The following is a 21696-nucleotide window of genomic DNA, read 5'->3' on the forward strand; positions in this document are numbered from 1 at the left end:
AACTTCCTACTGCACCTCCTCAGAGGTACTCTGCCTTTCTTCTCCTTCCCCCAGAAGCTCATGCTATCCCAAGCTCTGGTTCTCTCTTGGTTGGACTATTGTAACAGCCTCTTTCTAAATCTGCCTGCCTCTACTCTCCGCCCCTCTGCAACTCATCCAGAACAGGACTGTGAGACTTGTCCTTGGCCGCAAGCCCTGGGATCGTATCTCTACAGCTCTGAAATCTCTCCATCGGCTCCCAGTGGATGCAAGGATTAAATTCAAACCCTTCAGCATTGTCCACAAGGCTTTCTGGGGCCTGGGTCCAAAATACCTTCAGCTATCCCTCTGCAAATACCCCCCCCCCCTCTCGAGCTCTTTGCTCCTCTACCTCTAACGCCCTCAGGATCAGTTGTTTTCCAAAGAAATTAGCTGGGAGTAGATCTCTGTCTTTGGCTGGGGCCTCCCTCTGGAACAGCCTCCCTGCCACTCTAAAACTTGAGGAAAACCATCTCCGGTTCCAGAAGCACCTCAAGACCTTCCTCTTTTCTTCTGCCTTCGCTCCCCCTCTCCCCTGCTGATCTGTTCTCTCTTGGCACCATGCACCTGGCCACCCTCTGTCCTCCGGGACCAGGTACCTGCTCACCCTGGCACCCTCCCGCACTGCCTCTGGGCCACCCCTTGCACTGGGGTTTGTATCTGTACCCATATAGCCCCCCTTTTTCTTCCTGCACTTATCAGACCTTCCCTGTCTGCTACCTTAAACCTAGCATTTGCAAATTGCTGGCTGCACTACCACTGTTTGTTGCCGTTATTATTTATTTATTTATTATTATTTATCTGTTTCTCCTCTGCTTCACACTTTCCACTTCTCCCCCCTTCCATGCACTTTTCCCCTCCCTGTCTCCATGCACTTGAGCGTTCTCAATGTCACTGTGCCTAGTAAGATCGCTGTTTTGTTCTCCCCTGTTCCCCTCCCTTGCCTTGTCGCGCTCTGAAACACTTGTGTACGAGCGCGATAGAAATAAAATATCAATATCAATATCAATACATAAATAAATTAAATTACTCCTTCATCCTAGTACTTCATACTAGTGCTTCACCTTCTTCATAGACCTTTCTCATAGTTGTGTATTCTATCCATTCTCCTTTGTCCAGTTCCTTTCCTATCATTCCTTTTCCTTTGTCCTGGTTCTTCTCCATCATAGTCCTTCATTGTAGTCCTTCTTTTCATGATAGTGCTTCACCTAGTCCTTCTCCGTCATCATAGTCCTTTATCCTAGTTCTTCTCTTTTCATGATAGTGCTTCACCTAGTCCTTCTCCTTCATCATAGTGCTTTATCCTAGTCCTTCTCATTTTTCAAAACCTTTCAACCTAGTCCTTCTCCTTTGTCATAATCCTTCAGCATAGTGCTTCACAATAATCCTTCTCTTTTTCTTTGGTCCTTCTCCCTCATCATAGTCTTTCATCAGGGTTTCTCCTTTGTCATAGTCCTTCATCATAGTACTTCCACTTTACTATAGTTCTTCATCCTAGTACTTCTCTTTAATTATAGTCCTTCTCCTTCAGTATAACCCTTCCACCTTGTCCTAGACCTACATACATTGTCCTAGTCCTAGTATACTTCATCATAGTCTTTTGTCACAGGCCTTCTACTTTATCCTATTACTTTGTCATAGTCTTTCTCTCTCATCATATTAATTGACCTTCGGTCTAGTCTTTGTTTGTTCTTTTTGCCCTTCTCTTTGGCCATAGCCATTCATACTAGTCATTCATACTAGTCATTCATCCTTCATTCTAATCCTTCATCCTAATCCTTTGTCCTCATCCTTTTACTCCATTTTAAACCATCTTTTTGTCCTAGTCTTTTCCTTCATGCGCGTTTATTCTCAAACTAGTCTTTGTTCCCTTCCCATTCAATCTAGTCCTTCACCTTCTTCCTTGTCATTCCCCTTCATTCTAGTCCTTTGTCCTGTCAGACTTTGTCCTAGTCCTTCATCCTTATCCTGATCCGTCATTCTTTGTCCTAGTCCTTTGTCCCAGGCCTTTATTACAGTCTTTCTTCCCAGTCTTTCTGCTTTTTCCTTTCCCTTCTCCTTCATCCAAGTCATTCACTATGATTCTAGTGATCCATCTTCCTGATCCTTTATCATCCGTGTTCCCCTCTTTCTTCCTACTCCTTCATTCTAGACCATCTCCTTTGTCATACTTCCCGTGCCAAGGACAGTCACTGCTTGATAAAATCGCCACACCAGACTGGAAATTTGCTGGAGATTTCTATTGAAGCAGATGTGAGTGCCATGCTAATTTTAACTCTGCATTTTAACAGTGCCTTGAAGCTGCCCATGAATCCTAACTTGGCTATATCATGGTTACTCTTTATGTTATGTTATGTATTTGTAAAGCAAAGACAATCACCCAAAAGTCATCATGGCACTAAGATAGAAGAGGAAAGATTCAGAGTAACAGAGAGAAAGTTTAGAAAAGATAAGATTCAGTGATTACGATTAAGACTTGTGTTCTTTTTCTATAGCTATGGAAGTTTATATTAATGCAATCAATGTGCTTTAGTTTGTCAGAAATGTGGCGAATGCCACCTTGGACGCAAAAATAATGTGTTACTTGATGTATTCATGTAAGGAAAAAGTATGTTGACTTGCTGTTTTCTGTCTGTACCACTGTCATCCAATCATTACTGGAGGTTGTAGCCGGGGCTACCACTTAGATGTAAGATTGTACAACCAGACATGGTTTAAGCTGGTACTAGTGCACACCATGATGCTGCCATCTTATGAAGGGGGTGTGGCTCAATCATCATGTACGGTAACTGGAATGGTGCCTGCATTAAAAACAGCAACCGTGATATATTTTTTTATTTTTTATTGTTAATATTTAAATAAAATGAGAACTAGAATGAATAGGAATCACATTCATGATTATCTGGCTGTTGTCAAACACAGATTTGCGGATGCAAATGGAGACATTTCTAATCATTCCTGGCTTGCAACAGGGTAAATGGTCTCTTTCATTCTGACACAAAATCAGAGTAGCAGGCAATAAAGGTGCAGTTCCTCACGCGTTGCCAGTGTTGGGCTCATAGCCTGCACCACTGCACAGAAGAGGTCACAGATTCACTCCATGATCTCTCGCCGAAGCAAAACCAACTGTTTTGAACCCTGGCACTCTGCAAGCCGAGGCTTGGCCTAGGAGCCTGTGAGCATTACCCTGGATCCAGGAGGCTTGGGGAAACTAGAGCCAATACGACACACAGATACAAACCCCAAACAACCCCTTCAGCCCCTTCCCGTTCACAGAGAACTGGCTGACAGGGACATCATTTGGGGTTCGGCAGGGGTCGCAACTGTGACCCCCGAGGTTTCCCTTGCTACCCCCGTGGTCTCTCTTGCTACCCCTAAAAAAAATATATATATTTTTTTGAAATGTAAGCCTTGTGGCTCTTTGTTTACGGAGTGACTGTATTTCTTGTTCAGGCCCCTTAAACAAAATAAACAAAATACTAATAATGGGTTGCACTTTGAGCAGTGACCCTAAATAAGAAACAATAGGCATAACAAATACTTTGTCTTTGTCTTTCTGGAATTCTATACAATAATTGCTAGACTCATGAAAGGTTTATTTCAGGCACACTTCAGGGGTGAGTCACTGATTTAGTCTGTTCTTAAACACCTCAACTCAGCCTTTCATCCTTCTGAGGTTGATAAATGGGTTCCAACACAGGTTGTATGTATATTTGTTCTATATAAAGTGCTTAAGCCTAAGTGCTTTATAATAACTCATCATTATCATTTGGCCTTGGATGGCTGCTTGCATTCACAGTAATTTGGTAATATGGGCCTATACACACTGATATTAACGATACATATGGTGATCCGTTCCTGTATGAAATGTATATCACATTATATTAATATTCTAACCATAATTTTCGTTGTGTACTCAGGAACAATGCTGTGTGATGCCTCTTCCTCTTTTGTCAAGGAGCGAAAGGTCGTGTTCCTTCGCTTCCCGTGATGTCACTTCAGGGATGGGTCAAATTACATCATTTCCTGCGATGTCATCAGAGGTCAAGGGTCGTGTGATGTCACTTCCGCTACCTCTGGCATTTTGGTGAAATGATGTCCCTGCCTGACATCTGAACATAAATGTAAGTTCAAGCTTGTAGCTTATGAGACTCCACCTATAAGAGGCAGACGCAAGAATGCTGCATATTCTAGAGGAGAGCAGGGTGGTTAAGGGGGGTCTTTAGCAGCACTAAAGTTATGCAACTTCAACATGCTAATGTACACCGTCAGGCACAAAGATGCTGAGATGTAGTGGAGGGGTGAGAGCAGGGGCGTTGCTAGGGGGGGGCTAAGGGGGCTATAGCCCCTGATCTTTTGGTTGTAGCCCCGGATAGAATCTCAGGATCTACAGCCAAAAGACTAGCTAGCCCCCAGTCCCAACAGTTCCGACATCAGCTTAGCCCCGGGTCTTTTCCAGACCTAGCAACTCCCCTGGGTGAGAGTCAGGTGTGAGGGAGTGAGGCTAAACATAGAACCTTATAAGATGGCAACCCAATTTGCCTGCAAGCAATCAACATCTCCTTTCTTTTTAGTTTTTGCTGAAAGTCGGCGAAACCACATTTGTGAACAAAATAACATTGTTAAATGCACGCACGGACACATGCGCACACACGAACACCACTTGTATCTCAGTAGCCATTTTGATTACTGTCTCTGTGGATGGGTTAGAATGATGAAGACCATTTGAACGACAAACCAAATATTCAACCATTGAACTAGAGTTTACACATTAGTTTACAGAGTATATGAATTAGTATCTGTTCTGAAAAATGGAGAAAGGCCAACAGGCTAAATCCAGCATTTTCTATCTTCCCCTCACCTGACACAATGCTCGTCCCACCCATGCAATAATGTGTATAACAACTACAAGGCGACAGTTGCAGCACTTTAACTCCAAATATTTTAATCGACAATAATTACAGACGCCTCTTGGAGCCATGGAGGGCCAGGCGGACATCTGCTTGCTTAGGCTTCTACACTACATCCCGGGGCACCCCTACTGTTATCCCGACTTGGTTGAGTGGTGAGTGAGCTCAGTGAATACAAATAATAAATAGTGGAGTTGAAATTAACCCAGACAGGTGCATCTCTCGAACAAAGTGGTATGCTGCTTGACAAAGGTCTCAGACCCCATGCCCCACACGTGTTTTGCCATTGAGGCCCTGAAAGAATGCCCGCCTTTCAGCACTGGTCAGGCCCCTGTTGCATATTGAGTCTGCTCACCCTCCCGATTGGCTGGCTGGTCTTCTTCCACCAATCCCAGTGGGAGCCGGCCTGAGACACAGAAGACCTGCAACGAAGACCCCTGTCGGCCCCCTGGCTGCCACCGGACCGCTGCCCCCCTCCCTGGTCCCCGGTGATGTTGTTGTGCTCCCCCTCCCTGGTTCCCTGTGATGTTGTTGTGCCCCACATCCCTTCCTGGTCCCTGTGATGTCGTTGTGCCCCTCTGGTCCCCCATGATGTCGTTGTGCCCCCCTCCCCAGGTCCCCTGTGATGTCGTTGTGCCCTCAACCCCCCTCCCTGGTCCCCTGTGATGTCATTTCCCCCCTGTCCCCCCATGATGTCGTTGTGCCCCCCACTCCCGTGTCCCCCATGATGTTGTTGTGCCCCCCTCCCTGGTCCCCTGTGATGTTGTTGTGCCCCCACCCCCCTCCCTGTTCCCCTGTGATGTTCCTTGTGCACCCCACACCTCTCCCTGTTCCCCGTTGTTGTTCATTGTGCCCCCACACCCCTCCCTGTGATGTTCCTTGTGCCCCACCCCCTCCCTGGTTCCCTGTGATGTTCCTTGTGCCCCCAACCCCCTCCCTGGTTCCCCATAATTTTGTTGTGCCCTCTCACCCCCTCCCTGGTCCCCAGTGATGTTTCTTGTGCCCCCCAACCCCATTGCCGGTCCGCTTTGATGATCTTTGTGCCCCCACCCCCCGTCCTTGGTCCCATGTGATGCTGCTGTGTCCCACACCCCCCTCCGTGGTCCCCTTTGATGTTCTTTGTGCCCCCACCCCCTCCTTGGTCCCCCCTTGATGTTGTTGTGCCCAGCACCCCCCTCCCTGGTCCCCTGTGATGTTCCTCGTGCCCCCCACCCCGCTCCCTCGACCCCCATGATGTCAATGCACCCCCAACCCCTCCCTGGTCCCCTGTGATGTTCCTTGTGCCCTCCACCCCCTCCCTGGTCCCCTGTGATGTTCCTTGTGCCTCCCTTCCCTGGTCCCCCATTAGGTTTGTTGTGCCCTCCACGCCCTCCCTGATATCGTTGTTCCCCCTCCCCTTCCTGGTCCCCCGTGATGTTTTTTGTGCCCCCACCCCCTCCCTGGTCCCACATGATGTCGTTGTGCCCCTCTCCCTGATCTCCTGTGATGTTCGGTGTGCCTCCCTCCAGCTCCCTGGACCCTGTGATGTCCTTGTGCCCCCCACTCCCCTCTCTGGTCCCCTGTGATGTTCCTTGTGCTTACCCCCCCCCCTCTGGTCCCCTGGGATTTCATTGTGCCCCCAACCATCCCATGTCTCCTGGGATGTTTCTTCGGCCCCCCACACCTCTTCCTGGTCTCCCTTGTTGTCGTTGTGCCCCCACACCCCCCCTGGACCCCCGTGATGTTCCTTGTGCCCTCCACCCCCTCCCCGGTCCCCCGTGATGTTGTTGTGCCCCCCTTCCCTGGTCCCCCGTTAGGTTTGTTGTGCCCTCTGTTAGGGAGAATTCTCATTTATGGCTAATTTCCCTCACCTAGTGAGTCCCTCAGCAGCTTTGCTGGATTTCTGGGGTTTATTTTTTCCACCTGGTAAGAGTGTGAGTCTTTTTTCCACTCTTACATGTGTTTTCCAATGTGTATTTCTACTGTCTGTGTGATCTTGGGCTCTGGAGCTACACCACTCCACGAGCCCCACTTTTTGTGTGTGTTACACAGCACCTTCAGTGCAGTGACACAGGGTTATCTATGCGACTTCCCACTGACTCCATTTTTCTGGGGCTGACTACTGTCCCCCAGAAACAGGTAAAGTTGCCATTTACTTTATGTAGTCATTTAAACTGCAGACCCAATACACCCCATCTTAATGGAGTATTGGAAAGGGTTAATTCCTACCCCTTTTTGTCTGTGCCTCGCTGAGGTTTATTTTGCTCTCTTAAGACTAAGGGCCTCATTACACGGAAGGCGGTGATCCAGGGTGCTATTAGCACCCTGGACCATGCCGGTAAATTACCGGCACCGCCTTGGCGGTAAGGGGATTTACCGCCCCATTCCAAGGTCGGTGGGGCGGTAAATCCCCCTTCCGCCATTGCCCTTCCCCATTCCCATTTCTGCCCCATAGGGCTCTATGGGAATGGGGAAGGCGCTAATTACGGCACCGCAATTTTGCGGTGCCGTAATTAGCTCCGAGGTCCCTTAGCGGGTTGGTTTTTAACGCCTGCAAAAAGCAGGCGTTAAAGCACCAACCCGCTAAGGGACCTCGTAGTACGGCGGTAAGGGTTAACGGTCACCGTTGCCATTAACGGTGACCGTTAACCCTTACCGCCGTCCGTGTAATGAGGCCCTAAGACTTGGCTGGTGGCAGTGGTATCTACCCTAACTTTTGTACCGTGATTATACTATATAAACGTGGTATTGTTTTAGGCTATTGTACACATTATCTTCTTTCACTCCTCATCTTCACTTCCTTCTACCCCCTCCTTGATTTTCCTCCAAGTTTCTCATTCACTTTCTTTATCACCTCCTACATCCCCTTCAGATGTTTCTCCACCAATCTGCTTCTCTCAATAACTATTCTTCCAGAGCGGTTTCCTTTCCTCTATTGCCCTATCCCTACTCCATCTCTTTTCACTGTTTGCCAGATCCTCATCCAGAAGTTCATCCTCCTCTTCCAAACCTCCTACTGAGTTTCTACTCTCCCCTCCTTCTGGATCCCTCCCTTCCCAAAATACTCGATGCCACTGCTCCCAGCTTTATGGGTTACTTATGAGATGTTCTCCACAGTCATCTATGTTGCTGTCTTCCAAAATGTTTGGCCTTTTACTGCCCCAGCCCTATGCCATACCAGACCTCTGATCCCTTTTCCCAGACCTCCGGGTCCCTTACTTCCCCCCTTCAGAGTCGTTATCTTCCCAGGCTCTTGGATCTTCCTTTCCTTGCCTCAATTTACGGGCACTCCTGTCGCCGGCTCCTACTCCATCTCCAACTCCTTCTCCAGCTCCTGATTATCACTCCACCCAGACCCAAATGCAGTCTTCTTTCTAACTCCCACCACCTTATGACAAAGTCTCTTTTTAAGGCTTTGGCCCTACCTTTCAGCCTCCCTCTGGTGTAGGGGAACTCCAGTGTGTTTCCTCAGGTATCCAGGATGGAGATTGACTATACACTGTACCCCTGGTAATGACTTGAAGCCCTGAAAAGGGACTTAATATTGCATTGCCTGTCCCCTTGAGTGTTTTTCTTGCTGCCTGCCAAACAGTGGCCTTACCCTTGAGGTGCACTTTTTTAGCCTGTGTCTGTGGAGCTCCTGCATGGTGACTAATGGTTGGTTTGAGTTCTAGCTCCAGCTACATGCTCGACTCTTTCTCTCTGCAGTTTTATATACAGCTCCAATCCTGACACAACAGCGGCCAGGCGTACTGTCATAGCCAGATCGTCAGTCCCACTTGATTCCCTGGAAGGGCAAAGAGCATCTAAGGTGGAGATATAACAAGATCCTGACTCCTCTGAAAGGCATGGTGGTGGTATCCAGGGTATCCTCCCATGCCACCCCTATGCCCAGCATCATCTGGCTTCTGGAGGCAACTGGCCATATGGGTGACCCACCAATCCATCAGCAAGGACAGGTTGGGGACTTTGGAACAGAGTGCATGAGTGAGAGTGTATATGGGCATGTGTGGACATGCGCATGTCCCTATTTCTCTGTGAAAGGTTGTGTGTTGGTGTGAAAGAGTATCTTTACTCATGTTGGAACTCAGAGATAAATGAAGCATATCAGTTGACTGCTTGAGCACGTGAGGTTACTGTTTGGCCATTCCATAGCAGGGCATAGGAAGGTGCAAAATAGGTGAAGGTGCCTGGGTATATTATGGCATTATGTACTGCTTCGACCTGGGTATATGTTGGCAATACCTGCCTTACAGTAGGAGTGCTTGGCAATATCAAGCCAGTACTTGGACCATGATCGTATAACCCTGGGCATTTTATGGTACTATGGGCTTATTATTCCAAAATCTATTATATAATTGCTGCATTTAGACATAAGATGACAATGCATGGCATATGGTAGGAGTACGAATAGGGCATCGGTGCGTTATGCCAAAGCTGGCACCTGAACACGCAGTGGAATTTGCCACTATGATGCCACTTGCCTGGGCATGCAGTGGCATTGCTACACCACAACACTGATGCACTCCTTCATATAACACCCCAGCCATACAAATATTCACTCATGCAGCCACACATGTACACATCATACATACTTTACATTACATTACAACATTTGTAATGCACACTATGGACCCTGAGGCATGAAGGCGCAGACAATTGGACATACAACACAGAGAGAAACATATAGATAGACTACGGTGCCTAAAGTCTATCGCAGAGCCAAAGGTGAGAGTCCACAACAAGATTTAGGAGAATAGCAGCGTTTTCAAATCTCCCTTAAAAACTTGCAGTGAGCTTTGGCTTCTCATTGTCACCGGTAACTGATTCTAGAGCTTAGACACTATCAAAAAGTATGCACCATTCTCTGCTTTCAATGTTCTGCACCGGGGAGGAACAAATAGTTCTGATTGCAAGACCTCAAAGCCCTACCATTAACTTTGTCAATGATATACCTCTGTAGGTAGGGTGGCATCTGGCTGAGTCTACACTTAAAGGTGATAACCAATACCCTAAACTTGACCCGAGCCTCCTTTGGTAGCCAGTGAAGGGAAAGCCTAGCTTCCGAGACATGATCTCGGCGGGATAGTTGTATCCCTTATCACTAGTTGGTCAGCGGGGGAGGAACTATCTCCTGTTCTTTCAGGTTTTTGAAGATTCCTTTCGCGTCCGACTGGGCATTGGCAATTCTGATATTGTGGAAATTCTTTTTTGCATCCAGAATAGCAGATTTGTACACCTTTACTAGGTTTTTATAGACTGTTACAGAGGCTGAGCTCGGGGATAATTTCCAAGAGTAAAACGCCTTCATTGTCAGAGTTTTTTGTTTTCAAAGCTCTATTGAAAAACAAGGTTTGCTTCTATTTTCCTCTTCATTTTGTTTTTTATGCTTCATTGGAGCTAGGATATTTGAAATATTTGGCATATTTGATGCTAGGCATGTAGACATAACCTGAAGAGAAGACTCTGTCGAGAAATTGAGAAAACGATCTAATAAAGGTTCAGTGTTATTTACTGGGAGGCGTTTTAAATTGCGTGACATAGATGCCAAATTCCTAGATTTCACAGGGAACGAGACAGAAAGAGTGAAGTGCACAAAAAAAATGGTCAGACCACGGACAAGGCGTGGTATGCACATTGTCACAGATGATATTAAAGACCGCAAGCCAGTCCAATATATGGCCCAGCACATGAGAAGGTGTTGCCACTTGCTTTGCGAAGCGTAAGTCTGATAGGGACTGTTGTAACTCTCTAGCAGGCTGATCGTCACCGTCACCCAGCCAATGATTAATATCGCATAGGATAATGAAACGAGAAGTAGATATCATGAGGGGTAATACAAAGCTACTAATGGCTTCTGCCAAATTTACCTTCAGAGAGGGGGGGGCGATATAAGAGAAGAATATTTATGGTAGATTCCGCATTCAATCCTACTTTTATATGGAGGGAGTCAATTCCCTCTAAGATATGTCCTGGGGATTCCAATACTGATAGTGACTCTTCCAAGATAAAAGCCACACCCCCACCTCTACCCTCAACTCTATCCTTTCGGATCATTACATAACCTGTCGGGATCGCTAAGTTAAATGTGGGACCAGCAGCGCTAGATCCCCAGGTCTCCGTCAAAGCGCATAGATCTAGGTTGTGATGTTCTATATAATTGGAGATCTCAATAGCGTGCTTGACAAGAGTTTGAGTGTTGGGTAGCATACACAAAGCTCAATAGCACGCTTAGCTGGCTTAGCTTCCTGCCTATGTAATACTTGCAGGACGGTAATTCCCTGTTTTTCACCTATACCTATAGGCAAAGAATCGTGCACATCCAATGTAACAATTCGGGGCCGAGTCTTACAAACATTCAGGGATAGTGCGGTTTTAACAAGGTCAGAACAAGCCTCAGCCAGGTCCTCAATAGCAGTGGAGGACACTATCTACTCAATGGCTACGTCAACATCCTCAACCGTCCATTGGAAAGGTGGTGATGTACGTATAATTACAGAAGAATTACTACACAGCATGCTAGTAAGCTGAGGGGCGCCTACCTTTAATACTGAAGAAATATCGGATGAGCGGGAAAGAGATTTGTTTCTCTCTGCGATAATGGCAGCAAGGACTTCTGCCAAACCCATGGGGACTAGTGACCGGAAACGCCCTCCTGCGTGGACTGGCGCTGACTGGCTAAGCCCGTCCGTGCCGGCGTGTTCGCGGAGGGTTTTGGGCAAAAAGAACGTCCGGGAATCGCTACTCATTCTGGTTAGTGTAGTTCCTGCTATACACAGCATGCAGGGTTTAGAGGCAACCCTGATTCTGCTCACCCTGTGAGTACTTGCAGACACAATTACAAAGATCACTCCGACCTAAACAGGATTATTCACTAAAAATGAACACAGTTAATACAAACAATTTGAAACACACACCTATGCACATACACACTTTCATCCACCCTCTAAAACATACCCAGATATAAACTACAAAACAAGCCAGACATATAATGAAAAAAATGTATATATTTTTAACGTAGAATTCAACATGGAGCTCCGGCACCTTATTGCCCTCTTCCCTGCTACACTCACCCCACACTTTCCCGCCATCATAATTTACGATTCGGGTACAAAAACCTATTCCCTCGTAAATTTGATTATGGCAACGAAATGTGAAATTGTGTTACTCATTGACGAAATCTACCTGTTGTTACTCTAAACCTGAAGACAATATTTTGTCAGCCAATTCAAGTTATAGTGATTTTTCGACAGTCAAAGTTTCTGCATCCAAAAGTATCGACACAAAGGCATTGAAAAAAAAAAAGTTTCGAATGCATTTTTTTTAATTTTTTTTAATGGGGGGTTCCCCCCCAACCCCTGTTTTCTTTTTAAAACCTGTAACATTAAAAAAAATGCATTCGACATTTGTATGTTGAAACTAATTTTTCGAAAATATAACTGGATACCTTGTCTTCATTCTATTTTGAAATGTTCTCTCCTGGAGCCACTTTTCAGGCATGTTGCTTTGATAAAAAAAAGTCTCTAACATAATCTAGCATAGATTTCAGAGACACAACACATAGACATTGTTTTCCACAATGTAACCATACAAATGACTGCCATGGCCTAAAGTGACTCTTTTGAAAATGCAGCAATGCAGATCAGCAGTTGCAACCTGTCAACGTCAACTAATGTTATTAGCCTAATGTTGCATTCTCTCTGCCTCTCAACTCACATGTCTTTGGCCGGTGTCACTCGCCTTGTAAGCAGCTGATTTACCCACAAAGCCCCCTTCCTGCCTAGAGACATCAATGGACTCTCCACCGCCAAAAATAAAATTGGGTGATTTCCCCCACAGTAGTGGCACAAAAGGTTGAGAGCTATGCTATCTTCCGCTCTGCCTCTATCTCTTTCTCTCTCTTTTTGTACCCATCTCCGACCCTCTCTCATGCTCTCACTCTTTTTTGTCTCTGTTGTGTGTGGAGGAATTGTGGGTCTGACACCTATGTCAATAGACCCTCCACTCCCCACCCAACCTGAGACTGGGAGATCTGCTCCCACTGTTTCGTTCCCCGGTTGCTCGTAGATCCCTCACTACCAAATTGCCTGGCCTCCCCTGTTGTTAGCTCTCCAATCCCTTGTATATCTGCGTTCCCCAATGTGTACTTCCCCCTATGACTGTAAAGCGCTCTGTTGATTCTCGAAGCGAGGCCGCTGTTAATAAATACCCTAATAATGATAATATGTGTGTGTTTTCATCCTGTCTCCCCTGTGAACCCTAACCTTTTTTTAATCAACTGCTGAATCGGTTAAAGACTTTGTCCAGACTATTTATTTCCTTCTGCATTTTAGTGCAACCATGGTACTATAGTTGATGTCACGTTTATCAGTGAGATTTAAACTCTCAGTTATACACCTGTGCTTCGTCATGAAACTAAAGTGTGTAAGACCCAGATACAGCCAAATATAGATGATAGAGAGCTAGCTTGCAAATCTGAGGAAGACAAATGGGGCGGGTGTTGCAAGAGGACTATGGGCTGGAGCTGGCTCCCGGCTGTACCATAAGACAATGAAAGGTGGGCATGTACTAACAAGAGCATTATCTCATATTAGAACTCTGGCGGGGAGCGTGGGGAGCTGGCCCACGAGGATCTTTTCGCAGGTACTAGCCTGGGTTCTGATTCGCCTGAATCACTACCATCTCTCTCCTTGCCCTCTCGCCTGGCACCACGAACCATCCCAGCACTCACAAACATCACCTGTGAGTCCAAGTGCTCTTTAGAATTTTACAAAAGTATGCAGTGATCCCTCAAGCTGCAGCTAAGTACTGCAGTCCCTTTTCCTTGTTGATGACATCATGGTGCAGCACAGCTTGAGGGATCACTGCGTAAGATTTGTTTTCGGTTTATTTTTCAAAAGAGCCCTTATAGCACCCCTGTGTGCCAATGGCAGTATTCACTTCGGTCGTGGGCAGTCCCTGCCCTTAACGGCACTGTCACTGCGTTAAGTGACCCTCACTTCGCTCATGCCCTTAACATGGGTGGCGGGCTGTTATCAGCAGGGTAGAACCACTGCCTCAGTGATTATCCCCTCATTGGTAGAGATGTTTTATGGAAGTTAAACAGATCAGTAGGTCATGTGATGTGCACGCATGCACTGTCTGCAACATTCCATGGATATCGTTGCATCCTGCTCTGATGCACTCTCTCTCTACTCCTTTACAGGGCTCCAGGGGACCATAGGGAAGGTTCTGACCAGTATCTCAACTTCCAAGGCATTCAGCCTTAATACCACTCGCACAATTCTATATGTGAAGGACACACGAGGACCAGAGGCCCCCGAAAGTATTACTGGGAATCCTATGGCGCATGAGAGGGGCATGGGAACCGGAGTGGCGACAGCAACTCTACAAAGCAAAAGGTACATTCTTCAATTTCAGAGGGAATATTTTATTCTAATCCATGCCATGAAACCATAAAAACACCAGAACTGAAGCACTTTACATGTGTGTTGCTATTGTATCCTTATGTCGACTGGCTGTGTAAGTACATTCAAGCCTACGATGGATAGCGGGGATCACCTAAACAACACCATTCATGGAAGGTATGCAGCTGATTGGCTTGCTGATAAAAGAAAAAAACACACAGAACTGTTGTCATGTAGTTGTGCTGTATCATGTCTATACTGCAGCCGTTGTAGCATTGGAATGTGATCATAAGTCAATATCTGCAACCCATTGAGGGTGGGTTCAGATCCCTGGCACACCCACAAACGTAGATGTAATTAATTCAGAAGAAAATGCTTATCCGACTTTCAAACATGGCACCTGTTTAGACACCCTGTTTAAAATCCCAGCGTGTCACAAGTGCCTCCTGTCTTAGTGAGCACAGATGCTTGCCCATGGATTGTTTAGGCTCATTACAAAGAAGGTGTTCAAGGTGTGATATTCGCAATTACCCAGTAACAATTTCTTCTACAGATGCCCCCAGAAAGGAAAAAGATGCTTTCACTCTTCATTAACTGCTCATCTACTCCTAAAACAGGATGACAATACAGTAACAAAAGTGACAATCTCTACTATTTACAAGAACAGAGGATAAATCGTGCAGAATCTGTGCTGTTTACTGGGTTGAAGGGTAAATAGTGAAGAATCTCTACTATTTACAAGGATGAAGGATAAATCATGCAGAATCTTTGCTGTTTACCAGGACGAAGGATAAAATTGGAAATGAGACCTGTATTTAATCCATTAAGTGTTACAGGCCCAGAAATGTATTCGCCATATGTCATCTCTCTTTATAAGAGTTGCTCAACCATTTTGACACAGTCAACCATGAAATCCTCATCAGGAGATTGGAAGAAATAGGAATCACCGACCTGGCCCTACTATGGATGTAATCCTTCTTAACAAACAGAACAGAAACCGTATGGATCAAGCCTTACAAATCCACCACAAGGGAATCCACCTGTGGAGTACTTCAAGGGTCCTCCTTCTCGCCACTGCTCCTCAACATATACCTGATGCCTCTAATTAAGGTCATTAAAAAACACGGCCTCACTTGCTATAACTACGCTGATGACACACATATTGCCTACAAAATACAAGACCAACAGGAAGGAAACACAACACTAGAAGGACGCCTACAAGAACTCTACAGCTAGAGGAACAGGAACAGTGACAGCCTCAAACTCAACCCGGGCAAAACAGAAATAATGATCATACCCAAAAACGGGGAAAACAATCACTACATCCCACGGCTGACGGAAATGGGAACAGCACTGATTCCTACAACGATAGTTTGTTGTCCATTAAGACTCCCAGGTTCTTCACTAACACTGGAGCCACAAGTAAACACTATAATCAAGAAATGTTTCTTCCTCTTACACACACTAAAAAGGATTTTACCATTCCTCTATATCACCCACAAAACACTCACCAACATCGCATTCACCACGTCCAGAGCAGACGACACCAACAGCCTGTACCTAGGAATGCCAGACTGACTATTTAAAAAACTCCAGCGATCAAGCAACGACATACGACTAGAACCAAAATCTTACAACAAAAGAGAACATAGGGGAACTTTGTTCTCTCACCTGGCAGCGATATCCTGGAATCACCTACCCAAAAGATACGCAACACAAATGATCATCCGAAATTCAGAAAATTGCTCAAAACTTGGCTTTTTGCGGCAGAAACAGGATTAAACTACTGTAAAAGATTAGAACCCTTCTGGAACAAGATACCCAGGGATGAAATCATAACCCTAAATCAACCCCACATAACGCTAACCCACAGAAAAACCTGGTTATGTTAAACCCCCACACAGGACGGGCAGGCAGGGACCAGAGTCCTCTAACCGAAACATCTCGGACCCAGGATAAGGGAGCACAAAAACGCAAGGATATAGAAGTAAAAGAGGGAGAGAGAGAGATTCCTCATACACCTTTCATACACAAATCCAGACAACCACCTCTCTGCACAGCAATCCACACTCACTTCACCACATTGAAACAACAGACTTACAACACATAACAAAGCACATCAGCACATGGGAGCTCGCACAGACCCGTAAACCACGCTTAAGTTCAGCGAACGATGCAAACCGAACCGCAGCTGCCAACACATCACAATTTCTCTCGTTCCTATTCCCAACTACACCCTACTAACCCCCTACCACACATAATTATTTCACAATATCCTTGTCAGATCTGCCAGAGCGCCTGTGGACCACTCCAGTGGTGACGGTGCGCAGTACAAATACCTTTAACATTAACATTTTATTATTGGAAGGACTGGGAGTGAACGGTCAAAAGATGTCGATTAGTTTATGTAGATGTCAGCCCTTTCAAGTTCTTCCTCAGATTCTATTGCAGAAACCTCCCCCTTACCTGAAGAACTGCAGCTGCTGGCTGGTTCCTTTCAACTTCATCGTTTGTTATACCCCTTTTTTTATGGAGATAGGGCCTGCCTCGGAGAGAAGCCACTATGCCTGAGATACGAATTGAGAGGCGAGTGGCTTCCTGACCGGAGCAGCCAAAAACGAGGAAAAGCCAGGCTTGGCATAAAAAAAACAACCGTAGAGTGGCATGTGTCCGTGCTTCTCAGGATTGTAGGCGGGTGCAGGTATGTTGTGTAGATTCAATATTTGAAGGTGGAATTCCACGGGGGATCCAGCAGCAAGTGCACAGATGAAAGAGGAAGCACAATGGGTGTACGGAGGACTTGAGTTATTCCAGGTAAGCAGGCTAAACCACTGAAAGGCAGAGAGGATTGAGAGCCAAGAGGAATGCAAAGAAATCCAGGGGGTGAGCCAAAGAAGAGGGAGCCTCTGAAAGAGAGAGACGCGGAGAGAGCCAGGAGGGAGAAGACGGAGGGAGACCATGAGAGGTAGGCGTTTTAGAGAGAACGGACTGAAGCGGGAGGCCGCTCCGCGGGAGAGGGCAGCTGAGAGGCGGAAAACGGGGAGAAGCCTGGGCAGAGTGCGAGGCAAGAAAGGTGTTCGGAAAGCCAAACGGAAATCAAGAAACACTCGCGAAGCGCAGACCCAAACAGGCTAACTGGGTTGCAACGTGAAGGGCTGCTAGAAGAGAAGGACTAAATGGTTTCGGCAGCCATGAAAGAGAAAGAAAAGACTAGATCGCTACGATCCATGCTGACGGAATGTAGCGGCCCGTTATGGCGGAATAAACCCCACCTCTTCCACAAGCGCCAGAATGGGCGTGTGACAGCAGATCAAGAGTGGGGCAATGGAGGGGGGGGGTCTGGGAACATTCCAATCTGATTGAGAGGATATGCTATAAATGAAGTGTTTTTACAAGACACAGTTGGTATGAAAGGAAGCCTTAATAATGTGTTTTGGATAAAGAAAATGAAGGGGGAGGAAGTCATTGGGGAACGGAGATGGTGAGGTAGATTCGTGGGAGGTCAGAGAGAGAGGGGGTTGCTAAAGCAGAGTGTAGACTGGAGGATTGGACGATGAGCTCATGAGTGACCTGGGAATGGTCAGGGAGATAGTGGAGTCTACCTATCATTGATGGGCCTTACTCATATTGGAGTGGTTGAGGTTGTCCCTTATGACAGCTGGGATTTCAACCAGATCTTTTCAATTAACAGGACCAGTTCAAAGAAGAAGAGATCTAGCATGCCAGTAGGGCAGTAGATGAGGGGTGGGGGCAAGTAGTTGGACGGAGAGGCATTCAAAGGCATAACAGGTACAGTCAGAGTGGGGAAGAGGGAGGCTGCTGTTGTGCCCTGCTGGTAATTAGACCAACACAACTCTTTTTTTTTATTAAGTCAAAGAGAGTAGGAGAAGGAGTGACAATCATCAATATGGACAAATGCTGTCAGAGGGGACGCAGGGATGGGTGGAGGCTGGTTGGCACACAAGTGCTGTAAGGAAGGGGGGGGTTGAGGGTAGGAAATCTAAGAGAGAAAGGAGCTTACTGATGTAGAGGAGTAGTCAACGTGTACACAGGCGGCCATCTTCACCTCATGAAGGGTGGTTCTGCACCATTTAGCCTTTGTCCTGGGAAATAGTAGAGATTCTCCACTATTTACACATTGTGCTTGTAAATGGAAGAAATCCTACAAATAATAAATATTCTGCATCTTTTACCCTTTGCTCTGGTCAATAGCAGAGGTTCTGCACGATTTACTCTTCATCCTTGTAAATAATAGAGATTAAGCACTATTTACCCTTTGTCCTTGTAAATAGAAGAGATTCTGCACTATTTACCTTTCATCCTTGTAAACAGTAGAGGTTCTGCACTATTTAGCCTTTGTCCTGGGAAATAGTAGAGATTCTGCACTATTTACCTTTCATCCTTGTAAACAGTAGAGGTTCTGCACTATTTAGCCTTTGTCTTGGGAAATAGTAGAGATTCTAATGTATTTAATGTATTAATACTTTGTGCTTGCAAATTGTAGAAATCCTACAAATAATAAACATTCTGCACCATTTACCCTTTGCGCTGGTCAATAACAGATATTCTGCTAGATTTACTATTTGTCCTTGCACACAGCAGGGATTATGCACTATTTACCGTTTGTCCTTGTAAACAGCAAAGATTCTGCACTATTTACCGTTTTTCCTTCAGAAAATAGCAGAGATTCTGCGCTATGTATCCTGCGTCCTTTGCGAATAGACGCTACCTTTCCCCTTTTGCCTGCATTTTCTTTCAGCCATGACTATTGCTTCTCAAATACATGCTTCAGTAATAAAGTAATAACCGTCACATTGTCGAAATAGGAAATTATGTTCATGACAGGTCAGTGCTGGGTAACTCCAGACATACACATATGAATGCACTAAGGGGGCTAAAACGATCCTAACATGTTACAGGCCATTGTTAATAATTTAGCAAACTACTGTTTCTTGTATTTCAGCGGCGCGCAGTCGCCCTTTGCAGTCTCCCCTTTGCATGTCTCCCATGCAGAATTGGTGGATGGAAGCTGGGCGTTTGGAGGTAACGCGAGGAGCGTAAGATACATCCAGCGCTGCATACAGCACTTCCCCAGCATCTGCATGTTGGGACCGGATGGGCAGCCCATCTCCTGGTCTGTCATGGAGCAGTCATGTGAGATCCGGATGGGAAGTACCCGTCCCAACTTCCGCCGAGCAGGGCTGGCCAGGAAGCTCACCAGCATTTTCAGCGACTCTCTTGGGAGAAGGAACTTTCCACTCTATGTTCATGTGGCAGAAGAGAACACCAAGGCTCATGGGGTAGCACTAGGTGCAGGGTTCGCTATAGCCAGCTGCCCATGGTATCAATGGAATTGTAGGCCAGTTCAAAGCTCCTTATAGTCCAGTGCAATAGGTTACAGTGGGCATTCAAACACAATCTCTGTGCCCATTGCCAGCATGTCAGTTGATGTGGCATTACTCGATTCTTTCCTGCTCTTTAGCACTTGAGATAAGGGACGACATGAGGCCCAATACACATTCCATATGCAGGGACGTAATTTGGGGGTCGCCAGAGGAGGCAACTGCGACCTCTGAGGTCTCGCTTGCGACCTCTGGGGTCTCCCTTGTGACCTCTAAAAAAAAAAAAAAAGGGGGGGGGGTTCTCCTTTTTTTTGTAATGCAAGCTCCTGGGCTGTGGCCAGCAACATGTGGCTCTTTACTTTTGGAGTGGCTGGCTTTCTTGTTCAGGCCCCTTAAAAAAAATAAGAAAAATAAGAACAGGAGTGCCGCAAGTCTAACACTTTCAGCACTGACCCTAAATAAGAAAGAATAGGAAACCAAATAATGTGTCTTTCTGGAATTCTATGCAATAATTGCTAGACTCATTAAAGGTTTATTTCAGGCACACTTCAGGGGGTGAGTCACTGATTTAGTCTGTTCTTCTTAAAGCCTCAGCTCAGCCTTTCATCCTTCTTTTGTCGATAAATGAGTATCAACAGAGGTTGGGTGATATTGGGTGTATATTTTTTCTATATAAAGCGCTTAAGCGTAAGTGCTATATAATAACACATCATTATCATTTGGTCATGGACGTCTGCTTGCATTCACAGTAATTTGGTAATATGGGCCTATACACACTGATCTTAACGATACATATGGTGATCCATTCTGTATGAAATGACATCACATTATCGTGATATCGTAGCCATATTTTTCATAGTGTACAATGCTATTTGATGCCACTTCCTATTTTGTCAACGGATGGAAGGTCGTGTTCCACTGCTTCCCACGATATCACTTTGGGGTGGGGTCAAATTACATCACTTCCTGTGATGTCATCAGGGGGTCAAGGGTCGTGTGATGTCACTTCCACTACCCCTGGCATTTTGGTGAAGTACGTCCCTGTCCATATGCCTTCCATTCTTGAGGGCTAAGCCCCTACACCCATTCAATATGAAGCGTCTCTTACGTCTTCAATAAGCCTCCAGAGAATATCAACTATTGCAGCACCAGTTTCCATTGGCTAATGCCCATTTGAGTTGCAGCACTGGAATACAAAGGGGGAGTTTTAAACCTCAAATGGTATTCTGAGTGAGTAGTTCATTAGTTTATCCTTAGTTTTTGTCAGACATTTGCAGGTATGTGTATAATTATATTTCACCAGGAAGTGTTGTAATCTCCATTCAGTCATTCTAACAGTAAAATGTGCAGATTAGTTTAGATATTCACAATGGAACATGACTGGGAATTAAAAGACAAAGAATAGCCCCATCGCTTTAAATACAGGAGAATGTCAGAATGTTTTCAAACGGACTAATTTAAAATGACACTCTTGCATAGTAACAGACATTGAAAGCCATGCATTTATGGAGACATGTGTAAATCTAGATATGTATCTGGGCCATCTCCAGCCGTAAACATCTGGGCCACAGTTTGAATGTTGATGCAGGGGCCTTGAACATACAGGTGTTATGACAAGTAGAAGCAGATGAACGGAAGGTATAGGTACATGTTTGCATCACACAAAGCGCAGCGCATACAGAAATTGTGTACAGCACCTACTTAAAGAAACATCCAAAATCATTTTTTTAATACGATACAGTCCAGTTAATTATGTGCAAAGCCTGTATGTGAATGTTTCAGAAGTGAGTTAGCTGCGTGACCACAATAAAACCTGAAATTAGAAGCATGCTATGTTATTTTATAAGCTCTATATATTTATTGCGCATTGCCTAATCTAAGCGCTACACCTGCCCTTACTCCCAATGAGGCAGCATAGGTCTGACCCAAATAACAGTTTTGCCAGTGAAGAATCTTAAGAAAAAAACTTTATTGGGCCTGATTCATGGAAAAGAGATCCCACAAAGCCTGCTGCTGAGAACGACTGGCGCGCTCCGCATA

The 21696-nt window shown here is 45.7% G+C and overlaps 1 protein-coding gene across 1 annotated transcript in view; it reads left to right on the plus strand.

Moving 5' to 3' along the window:
- Positions 1-21484, plus strand: part of LOC138510405 (glycine N-phenylacetyltransferase-like) — a 47815-nt gene extending 26331 nt beyond the window's left edge. The window contains exons 4-5 of the mRNA XM_069626037.1: positions 14113-14308; positions 19278-21484. Coding sequence (XP_069482138.1) covers positions 14113-14308; positions 19278-19695 — 614 coding nt within the window. The 3' untranslated portion in view covers positions 19696-21484. The remainder of the gene's footprint in view (positions 1-14112; positions 14309-19277) is intronic.
- Positions 21485-21696: the final 212 nt, after the last annotated feature.

This window comes from Ambystoma mexicanum, chromosome 6p (genome assembly GCF_040938575.1).
Source record: "Ambystoma mexicanum isolate Mex_15411 chromosome 6p, UKY_AmexF1_1, whole genome shotgun sequence".
In the NCBI taxonomy this organism is placed as follows: domain Eukaryota; kingdom Metazoa; phylum Chordata; class Amphibia; order Caudata; family Ambystomatidae; genus Ambystoma; species Ambystoma mexicanum.